This window comes from Megalopta genalis, chromosome 1 (genome assembly GCF_051020955.1).
Source record: "Megalopta genalis isolate 19385.01 chromosome 1, iyMegGena1_principal, whole genome shotgun sequence".
NCBI classification, from domain to species: Eukaryota; Metazoa; Arthropoda; class Insecta; order Hymenoptera; family Halictidae; genus Megalopta; species Megalopta genalis.
This window is the reverse complement of record NC_135013.1, coordinates 18,550,885-18,562,988: the sequence shown is the minus strand read 5'-3', so window position 1 is coordinate 18,562,988 and position 12,104 is coordinate 18,550,885. Positions and strand designations below refer to the sequence as shown.

The 12,104-nt window shown below is 35.2% G+C and overlaps 1 protein-coding gene across 3 annotated transcripts in view; it reads right to left on the bottom strand.

Annotated features, from left to right (window-relative positions):
* LOC117219082 (WD repeat-containing protein 47) overlaps positions 1–12,104 on the bottom strand; it is a 186,841-nt gene that overhangs the window by 155,102 nt on the left and 19,635 nt on the right. The window contains exon 1 of one of the 3 annotated variants that reach the window (XM_076522927.1): positions 7,206–7,356. The exons of the other annotated variants lie outside the window; for them this stretch is intronic. Coding sequence (XP_076379042.1) covers positions 7,206–7,240 — 35 coding nt within the window. The 5' untranslated portion in view covers positions 7,241–7,356. Of the gene's footprint in view, positions 1–7,205; positions 7,357–12,104 lie in introns of those variants that run through there. 3 annotated transcript variants of the gene reach the window in all.

Below are 12,104 nucleotides of genomic sequence, written 5' to 3'. Positions count from 1 at the left end.
AAATATAGAAGTATAGAAATAATATAGAAATAATATAGAAGAAATATAGAAATATAGAAATAATATAGAAATAATATAGAAGAAATATAGAAGAAATATAGAAATATAGAAATAATATAGAAATAATATAGAAGAAATATAGAAGTATAGAAATAATATAGAAATAATATAGAAGAAATATAGAAATATAGAAATAATATAGAAGAAATATAGAAATAAAAAGATATAGAAGAAGAAATATAAATGGAAGGAAAGAGAATTACACAATTTTATAACAATAGTGCAAACAGTGAAAGGGTTGTTTAATTTTAATTTAGGAGACAACGAAGCTCCTAAATCGTTCGTAAGAACTTCATAGCGCGAGAGAACGACAAGTGAGCTTTCGGATCGTAAATATTCATCGTAATTATAGCGCCAATAAAGTCGAAGATTTCAATAATAAGCTTGTCGATTATTTTGTTCGTCGGAAGCGTGTCGCCAAGTGGAACTGTACTGCGAACGAGCAGCGATTGCAAAGGTTGCGCGCGTAGGAAGTTCGTAATCGTGGGAGCAAAAAAAAATGGCAAGCATATTCTCGGGCTGTTTCCCAACCGTTCAGACGAAGAGACGGAAAAGGAGCAGGCACGAGGCTGTGCCAGGACAAAATCGGAAATGCTCGACGATTTCGCGAGCAATCTTATAGAGTGGATTCGCGAAATTCCGGCAGAAATTTCCCATCGTCGAATGAAAAACAAAAACGCAAAGATTTAAGGAACACCAGCTGCGAGCACTGCATTTCAATGAACATTAACTAAAACCGCAGATATTTATGCAAATTCATTCAAGTGTTCATGTATGAATTTTGAGAAGTCGTGGTAAAAGGAATTTCGTTTTTCGATTCATCAAAAAATGTCTCGTTCTTTAGAATATTATATTTGCATCCAGTTTGATAACATTCATATTTATTCGTGTTTCTAATCCACGAGCCTTGGAGAATCGAATGTTAAGAGTTTTATTAGTAACAAGGATTGCAAGCGCAACAATTGTTAACCGAGTGTCACAAGCGAAACTAGACTGCAAGTGCAGAAGAATTGCAAACGAGAGGAGAGTTGCAAGCAATACAGGGTGTCCCAAAATTATTGTACAAGTGGGAAATGTGGAGTTCCTGAGGTGATTTGAAGTAACTTTTTCCTCAGCGAAAATGCAATCCGCAGCTTTATTTAAGAGTTATTAACGAAAAACAGTGACCAATGAACTGGACTTCGACGGCTTGTTGGCTCGGCCGCTTCGCGCCAGCTGATCTCGCCTCTCATTGGTCACCGTTTTTCGTTAATAACTCGTAAACGAAGCCGCGGATTGCATTATTGCATTTTCGCAAAAAAAAAGAAAAAAGAAGGTTACTTTAAATGACCTCGGGAACTTCTGATTTCTCGCTTGTACAATAATTTTGGGACACCCTGTACATTATTTTCCTCTGTCGTTGCAGATTTCTCTGCGAGTCCCGTGTTAAAGCGATATCCGACTCAAGGTTCGGGAAAGTAATATTTTTCGCCGTGACGGCAACGATTACCTGGCATTCGCAGAATTTCGACAGAAAAGATCAACATCCCGCTAATCCGCGCCAAGATTAACTATCGTTTCTCTGCACGCGTGCAAGGAAGAATAGCTACGTAATTCGTCAGCAGCGTGGCACTCCATTCACTCGACGGCAATCGACGGGCCCCTTTTGTTTGCCGTGTTCCCTACGCACTACCGAGATCACGGATTTTTCATTGTCGGCAAAGTCTGAACCGGGATGAACAAGGGAGGGCGGTGCAACCATGGCAATCCACGTCGTGCAAACATGCTGGATTGAGCAGTAACGGAGTCTGAGATGCGCGTTTGAAGTCTATCACCAAGTCTATCTATCACCAAAAAATTGGTCGATGCACAGTTGAGTTACAGGTATCGTAAACATCGCAGACCACAAATAACAGTTATGTCAAAAATTTCATAACAGAAAATCATCGATAGAAAACTGATTTTTATCCACGCAAAGAATAATCATTGTTAAATTCAAAAAAGATAATTTAAGAATGATTAGGAAAAATGAACTTTTATGTGTTATGGTTACTAATTAATGGTTATGAATAACTTTTTTAATACTAATATTATTAATATTACTAATATTACTAATATTACTAATATTACTAATATTGCTAATATTGATAATATTGCTAATATTACTAATTTTATTACTATTTTATTTTATTTATTTTTTTAGACTTTTTTATTACCAATGACCATCATAAACGATGCAAATAATTTTCGGTTATAGATAATGAAAATTGTTTTTTATTACAAATAATAATTATTGATGAAGAGAATGTTAATTCGTTACAAATAAGTTAGAATTGACGAAAAATTCACAATTTTGTTGTGAATAACCATTACCGATGACTAGAATTCGTACTGATTACTAATAACAATTATCGACGATCAGAACTTTACTTTGGTTACCGATAATTGATATCGATAATTAACATAATTGAGAAAATTAGCAGATACGTAAGCCGAAAATTTGATTACCCCCGAAGTAGTACAAAATTGAGGAAAAGCTTGACATAGTTTACATCGGGGGTGTCAAACTCGCGGCCCGAGATGAACATTTTTGATGTCAAGTATCAGGACGTAAACAATAATTTAACTTTATATATGTTTATTACAATGTACTAGTCAAAATAAAAATATTTCTTTCTATGAACATTGATTTTTTTTTCTTGCAGCCCACCTAAAGTTAAGCATTGTTTATTTGGCCCAAGTTAGCTTTTGAGTTTGACACCCGTGGTTTACATGAAGATTGAATTCGCTGCGATTACTAATTTCATTCGGTAACTTCATTCCAGCGAACAACGAACGCTGCAAGAGAAATACAGCATCCGAGAAATACTGCATCAGCACCTACGCCCAAGTTGTGTACACCACAATTCCTGGATTGCTATATTTCTCCCCAGGGTTTCAGCATGTTTGTAAACACCATCAATCAGCCGAAGATCCAAGGAGCCTAAGAAATCCTCCCCGCTCCCATCAAATCCTATGTGCTTTTTTATCGCGGTATATTTAGCGCCGATCGTCGGAAGCATTACCCTCGCGTCTCTACCGAATTCTTCTTAAAATAATGACGAGAAAACAAACCGCGATCTATTCGCAGAAGCCTTTGAACAATCTTCAGTCACAGAAATAATATCGTCAAATCGATACTCAGGGTGCCATCATTTAATCCTGACAGGTTTCAGAAGAATTTTCAATTACGTTCTTTTCAGCACAATTAAAAAATACGGTATAACCGAAAGAATTGAAATTTAATTTTCTCGGCGCATTCTCAGCTCTCTATTAAAATTCTGCAACTCCAAATTCAAGTGGAAAAAATGTTTACAACTTCATCGGAAAGTTAGAAATTTTGAATCTCTATTAAAAATTTTGCAATTATACAGTAAATTCTCCCCAATTTTCGTTCAGCTTGTAAACAAAGATGGACAATTTGTAAAAACGAGGTGCAAGGCTCGAATAATCGTATCTCTTCCTCTCCCCAAATTGTCCATTTTTGTTCACAAGCTGAAGAAAAAATTGGAAAGAATTTACTGTATCAACACTGAATCCACCGAGCTGGTCAAAACGACCCGTTTTATATTTTTCATCTCAATTACTGCATCTATTAAAACTTCCGTTCTTCTTTTCACAGGCCGCTAATCTTTGTTGCGTTATTATCGACATAAAAGAAGTAAATAAAGAATCAAAATCAATTATTTTTACTCTGCACGTCAATAATGAAGGGGTTCAACTTGGGTTCAACTTCGATTGACAATGATAGTTAAGGGTTAAATGTGCTGAAATTACAAAGACTCTTCCATGAAGAATGATCAAAAAAATCTCTTAATCGATATAGAGATGTTAATGAAATTGGCGAATGATCTAAATAACTAGTCTTCTCCTCGTTATAAAGAAATACACGTTAGCTACTTTTAGGGCTCGGTAGGCTCAGTGTTAAAAAATCTGTACGATTTCGTCCGAATTATATAAACAAGTTATTAAATAAATTTGTGTACGTGCGATTAATTTGTTTTCGCTACCCTCTTGTTTTCTTTCCTCGTTGTGAAAATCGCAAAGAAATTAGTATCGAGGCAGACTCGGTGTTTCATCAAAGCCCCCAAGCACCTCGAGGACAAGTTTTAAGCGTGGCCTTGGTCTTGGGGTAGATCGAGACCTACTTGAATCCGCGCCCTTTCTTTCCAACAAGTCCTCGCAACCCTCGTCCATTGTTTTAAGAACGGATCGACTGCTACATGGTCGATAAAGCGCGGAAGTAGTTCGCCCGCGACTTCGCAGTACGTAATGTACCTTACGAGGCTCTCCCTGTGCTCGCGCGAAATCGAATGGACGAAGCTCTCCTCGAGGTTGTTAAGCCGATAAATCCCGGCTTTGGTAAACTATAACGGTCTGGAGTCTAGAATGTCGAAAACAGCGGCCACATTTGCCGGAACTCGTTTTACCGAAACCGCTGCGTCTGATTATTTTTAATGAAGCGATAACATTCTGTAGACTGTGGAGAATGCTCCGGCGAACACGGCGCAAAGGTGAGGTACGTGGAACGTTCGTTTTAAAATCGGTTGCACGCACTTGTGAATTTAAAAAAGGGTGAACGTAAAATCACTGCGAAAATTACGCTCGTTACGAGAGATTTTTCATGTTTCCCAAGATCTGCAAACTCGTACGCGAAGTTGGGCAAATTTTATTTGGAACGATAAATAACAAGTTACAAATTAAATTATTGTTTCATTTGAAATTAATTATTAAATTCTTTATTTAATTAAAACGATCATTTAATTGATTACACGACAAATGTTTCTCGTATTTGCAAATAAATTTGTCATGGATTTTAGCGAAGAGCAAATAATAAATAATTTTTGCTTTTAATTGCTGTAAGCAATTAAGCGATAATTAATAAGTAGTAGTCGAAATTTATATTATAATTAATTAATAGTTATATTAACTTATTAATATATTATTATTATTATTATTATATTATTATTCATTATATATATAAAATAATATATATTATAATAATTATTATTATAATATTAAATTATTATTATTATTAAGTTAACTTTTTTTAAAAGATTGCCTTAGATCTATATAAATAACAAGTAATTATCATTGTCTTCTATATGAACTTCCAAATAACAAATAATTCGTTGTTTCAATAATCAATTAAATAAACATTTACTTAAACGTTACGAGGAACGAAATGTAACAAGGAAAGTAATTGTTAGACAAATCGAAACAATTTCAATACGAATTTTAAAACGGCAGAAATTATGCAACCGAATCCAAAGTGTTTCAAACATTTATCTTTATAACAACGGACATACGAATCATACGATGCGATAAAATGTTACACAAAATTCTTCCGTTTTCCATGATCAAACTGCAAAACGCGTATTTGTTAATAACATTGCTTTGAAACTGTTTACCCCATGCGACAATGTTCGTCATCGGTCAACGCCGACGCGAGTTGATTTTTTACAGCGAACACGGCGGGAACGGCGTTCGTTTGTAAAAATTCGGCGCATCCTGAGCGCGAATTTCCATGGGACTTCGTCGCACGAAGCGAAATGGGGTGTGACAAGCTGAAAATGGCGCCGTATGTATCATTGCGGATAAACAAACCGCGACGCGTATCTCTCGAGTACAATATGCCGACTCCGCATCCCCCGTGCAATCTTTCCTCTGTTTCACGGTTGAATTGCTCGGTAATATGGCCGATAATACGCGTCGGAAATGGTACATTGCGGCGTTTCGGCATAAAGGGCGTAATTGTATAAACAGATTGGCGAGAGGAAAGCAGATTCAGCGGCTGATCGTGCAGATTGAACGAGTTATGTCGTGAGAAATATTAGGGGATGTCTGTCTGTCGAAGGGTTCGCGTCGAGCTTTAACGATGCGTTTAATCTTTCGAGACAGCTTCTAAATACAAAAGTAATGCTGTAAGCAAAAGTATCAGTAATATTCTGCTATACTCGTCGATAATTGTTGTTTTCTACGAGGTAAACCGAAAAGATAAGCAAGCATCAATACACAAGAAAAATTAAAATATTGTGACATGTTTTATAGCAAAAAAACGATTCCATGAAAATTGTGCAGATTTATAGAACACGGAGCAACATGCAACGCTTGTTATGTAGAATGGAATAATAAACACCGCGTCTTACGAACGGTATTTCTACATAAAAACTAATTGACCTTAACATTCTGCCGACGAAGGTGGATCAGATTTGACCCGTATTTCATCGGTGTACGAAGAGATGGTTCACCAGCGATTCTGTTCGAAAATATTCTAGAAAAGATACTTGTCCACGGTTTGAATGGTTCTTTCATGAAACATAATTGATGCGATCTTATTTGCAAAACTGTGTTACGAAAAAAACATAATCACTTTAACTCAGAGTTTAACTCAAAACTAAGTTAAGTTAACTTAACTTCACTTGAGTTAAGTTAACTTAAACTGAGTTTCACTCATCGGTTATCACATCGTGTTCCAGTCGAATATTATAATAAGTAATTTCATGAATAAATAATTAATTATGCTTGCTCTGCTAAAAATGTTTTGTAATAAGTGATATTGAGACCAAAATATCGAAGATCAATTTATGGAACATTTTTTCCTTATCATTATTATTATTGAAAATATATTACACGAAAATCAACGAAGCTGTAACTAGGATTTCTGCATTCATTGTACATGCAGATGTGCGGGAGACGCGAAAGTGCATCAACGAACATTTCGAAAGATCCGAATTTCAACCTCGACTTCGCACAATTTCTAGCAAAAAGAGCAATCTCTCTCTCTCTCCCGAATGTAACTTTTTAGAGTTTTCGTACTTCGAAGCCTCGCTGTGTACTCGGAGAAAAGCAATATACACACTTTCGACACTAGCTTATAGCGTAAAACACCATACCATAGTTCTCTAACTTTACAGCAAAACATCTTTGTAAAAATCTGCTCGGCCCGTTACAGCGAACTGAAGCATACAACAAGCTCAGCCGTGAGCCTCTCTAGCATCAGAAATATCCAAAAGCGTGTTCGATATTCACAGGGGATTTCGCCAAATGAATATTTTAGGCAACGTGCACCGCACAGCGTGGTGATTTCGGAGGCGGCGTCGGCGTTGGGGATACTCGATAATTACTTTGTTTTAGTGGTCCGTTCGCGCACCGTGGACATTCACGTGGCACGTAAGAAAGAGCGACAGTCCACTGGAAGAAACATCACACACGCGACGAGACGGTGAACGGAAGCACGGGACCGGAAGCACGTGGCTCAGCCGTACGAACGACGTCGCCCGACAAACTGGCTCGACGCCGGTCGTCGACAGTTATCTCTGCGACGGCGCCCATGCTCCGAAACGCGCGTCTACATAGTAGACGATAGTAACAGCAACGTGTGCATTCACGGTGATATTAGCTGGCTGCACACGTTCCGTCTGCAACAACGCTTCCCTCGAATATATTCGACTTTTCAATCCCACGCTCGCCGAACATAAATCCCGCCATTTTGCGTTTTGGCTAGTCCAAAATCGTTTATCTCTCCGGAATGGTCTCCGTCGTCGACGAGAGCGACGCATTCTCTGTGGTATGAACAGCGTTTTTGTTTAGCTTCTTTGAGATTTGTGTATGTGAAGAAAGTATAATATAAGTATAATATATAGTATTATATATAATTAATATAATATTATTAGAGTATAAGATTAGTACTATTGCAGGTACTAGAACGAAAAAAAAGTCGAAAACTATTACGTCACATTTTTATACCACATTGTAGCCGGTTAATATATATATACTATATATATAAGATTCTTAATTAGTACAAGATATTATTAGTATATATAATTAGTATGTAATATGTGTAATATGTGTATTAGTATATAATTAGTATTATATATAATTAATATAATATTATTAGAGTATAAGATTAGTACTATTGCAGGTACTAGAACGAAAAAAAGTCGAAAACTATTACGTCACATTTTTATACCACATTGTATACCACATTAACCGGCTACAATGTGGTATAAAAATGTGACGTAATAGTTTTCGACTTTTTTTTCGTTCTAGTACCTGCAATAGTACTAATCTTATACTAATAATATTATATTAATTATATATAATACTAATTATATATACTAATACACATATTACATACTAATTATATATACTAATAATATCTTGTACTAATTAAGAATCTTATATATAGTATATATATTATTATTATATATATACTATATAATATATAGTATAATACCATTCGCAGTGAAATGTACAGGATTTATTTAAACATGTTTCGAGCAGATATACCTTTTCCAATAAACACGTTAAGTGCCGAATATCGACCCAAAAAATTCTCGCAATATGAAAATTATTTAATTAATGAAACCGAAACAGAGAAGTTAAAATTTACTACTGGAAATATTAGTTTGACTTTGTTACATACGAAAATGGATTTCGAAAGCTAATTAAAAATTAGTGTCACCCTTATGAGACTCGCACAGCACCCAACGTGTTAAACGAAGTTGACATTTGTGACATTTACTGCTTCGAAACATAGTCCAGTTTGGAAAATATATAAATATAATAATATAATAATAATATAATAATATTCCATATATAAAATAACAAATATTCCACGATGAAGAAAATGTGTAAGATTCTTAATTAATATAAGATATTATTAGTATATATAATCAGTATGTAACATGTATGTAATATGTGTAATATGTGTATTAGTATATAATTAGTATTATATATAATTAGTATAATATTATTACTATAAGATTAGTACTATTGCGGGTACTAGAACGAAAAAAAGGTCGAAAACTGTTACGTCACATTTATATACCACACTATAACCGGGTTAATTAATGTTCGAAGAGGGTACTTAAATATCGTGGAGTCATACAAATCACAACGGTAATAATGAGACGTTTAAAAAAATTGCTGACGAACATGATTCTGATTATCGCAGTCACCCGACAGAAAGAATGCAAACATAATCCATACGAATGTAGGTACCGCATGATCGGGAATAAAGAAGAAATATCGAGGAACAAAACGGTAGACGAAATTTTATCCACCGAACGCACGAGATATGTAGTTTCAGTATACCGTGCGGAGGATGATACGAGGGAGAATCGATTTCCAGAGAGTCTGACAAAGTGTGGGTGGATGTGACAGAGAATAAAAAATGTCTCGACTACGTCGCTGGAGAATTCTTCAACGGCGGACCTACATCGGACGAAATAAAATTTTCTAATTAGTGGTAACGAGCACCGGGACGAAAGATGAGTCTGTAACGACGCAAGAATTGTAGGTGAAGGTTGAGAGTACATGCTTCTGTCTTGGATTTCGCCGTGTTCAGAAATTCGGCGATCTAATTCAATCTTAATTCTCTGTCTCGGAACTCTGATAACTTTATCGAAGCGTGGCCATTGACGGCACTGGCGTGTGTGTGTGTGTGTGTGTGTGTGTGTGTGTGTGTGTGTGTGTGTGTGTGTGTGTGTGTGTGTGTGTGTTTACCAATATACATCGTTTATGCATTACTCATCTTATTATCGTGTAGCGTGATTGCTTCATTAAAATCCCAAGAAACGGTCGACCTCAGCATTTCATACGTTCGACGAGCGCTATGCCGTAATTATCCTACTTCGTAAAGCGATCCGGTACCGCACGATTTTCGAAAAACGAAGAGGTAAACCAAAGAAACTCCAGCGACCTGATTAAGAAGCAAAATTAGAAAGCGAGATCGTTAATGCTACACCCTTCTAACTCTAGCGTAAATGGAAACCAAGATTGCGCTTGACTTGTAATTTTCGGTTTCGCACAAGTATCGCGTGCTCTGGATTGTGAATCATTAATAGACAAATAGCGTATATTTAGCATACTGGTCAATGAATTGATCCCAGAGTAAATTAATTTATTTGCAATCTGTTCGTCTTCATTGTACGCATAATGTGTAATATTTTTAATTTACTGAGCATACGATATATAATATGATATAATGATCAATACATTAACACTAGAATGGAATTCTAGAATAGAATTATGTTACAGTTATTGAGATTACAAGAATGCTTTTATCGACAATTATTATATTACTATATTATTATATTATTATATTACTATATTATTATATTACTATATTACTATATTATTATATTATTATATTACTATATTATTATAGTATTATATTACTATATTATTATATTATTATATTACTATATTATTATATTATTATATTACTATATTATTATATTATTATATTACTATATTATTATATTATTATAGTATTATATTCCTATATTATTATATTACTATATTATTATATTATTATATTACTATATTGCTATATTACTATATTATTATATTATTATATTATTATATTACTATATTATTATATTATTATATTGCTATATTACTATATTATTATATTATTATATTAGTATATTACTATGTTACTATATTATTATATATTTATTTGGAAATTAGTTGAATAAAATTTTATTCGAATCATTATTCGGAAAATTTGTTCCAAAAGCTTATTTGAAAAATTCATTTAAAAAATTAGTTAAACAAATTTTATTCCAATTTATTCAAAATATTGTTTAATTAAAATGTAACTCGAATAATGCCCAACTCTGCTGGGCACTAAATTACCCAAGCATACTTTTCAAATAGGAATCGCGTAAAATGTCGATAAAGTCAGTATTGCGAATGCGAAAATACAATGGAAATACTTTCAGCGTCGTTAGTTCAAATATTAAGTGGATTACTGTTAGTCAAGAAGGCATCCTCGTTTATCCAACAAAGGAATAATAAATCCGCTAGATGAACGTCATTAGAATTCAAAAGGCATTTGATCCACGTCTTTTGTGTCACAGGGGACGATCTTTTGTCAATGACGTGCCAACACAATTCGGTTTTATTGTCTGGCCGACGAAAGGGTTAATAGAGGAGCGTGTACCATCCAAGAAGGAAAATTAAGCGTCCGCCCTTATTCATTGTTCTATCTACTTGAAAAGAGGCGGCCACACAGCGGCCGGAAGTGCTAGACACGCAGTCTTCGTTAACAGTTCGATTAACATATAGCGGCGTGAGCAACATCCGTCTACGGCCGCAATTAGTCAAAATAATTGAAGTCATTCAATTGCACTACTTGCAATTTCCATAAATCAGCGATCAAAAAACACGAAAAACATTTCTATTTCTAATTACTGAACGGGGGATTTCTATACAATTATCGGATGATAATATTTAAGACGCTGAACATAAATTTCATACTCTTCTGTGCTCCGGAAAAAAAGAAAAACACTTATTCGGACAGCAACTTTATATCTGATTCCGGTTTTCACTAATTGTTTCTTAAAAGACTCGAATGTGCCCGCACGAGCACTTGCACTAATTGCAGTTTGAATAATCATTTCAACATCGGTTTAAGGAGATGCTGCTAATTAGAAGAATACGATACGCTTCTCATAAATTGCTAAACGTAGTTTGATCATGCGATAATAATCCCTCGACACGAGTATCCCGGCATTTACTTATTTATTCTCAATTAAGGTGTCAACGATCCCTCGATATCACTTTCTCGGCACCTGTGATTGAAAACAGCCGGGAATAAATTGAATTTGACGTACGGCGAGAAACGAGTATCTATTCGCGATTATGATGGATAATCAAGTTACATCATCTATCGAATAAAATATCTCTTGCCACTACCGCCACGCTAATTATGGTTGCGCGACTGTGAACACGAAACGGCCGCACCACGTTTTCGTTCCTGGGGAGAATTATTATATGTATAGTTGCTGACAATCATGGTGCGCACAGAGTCTCGTAATCGTCTCGCAATCCCCGTAGTATGCAAAGATAAAGCTCGGCAAGAAATTGCAGTATCATTCGATGTAAATACTGCCGCGAATAAAATTATACCGCTGCGAGGAAATTACCGTGATAAGAAAGCGTATGACAAATGCCTCGCTGAAAGCTGCGGATTTTTCACATTTTTATACTTTGTTATCGCCACTAATTGTGAG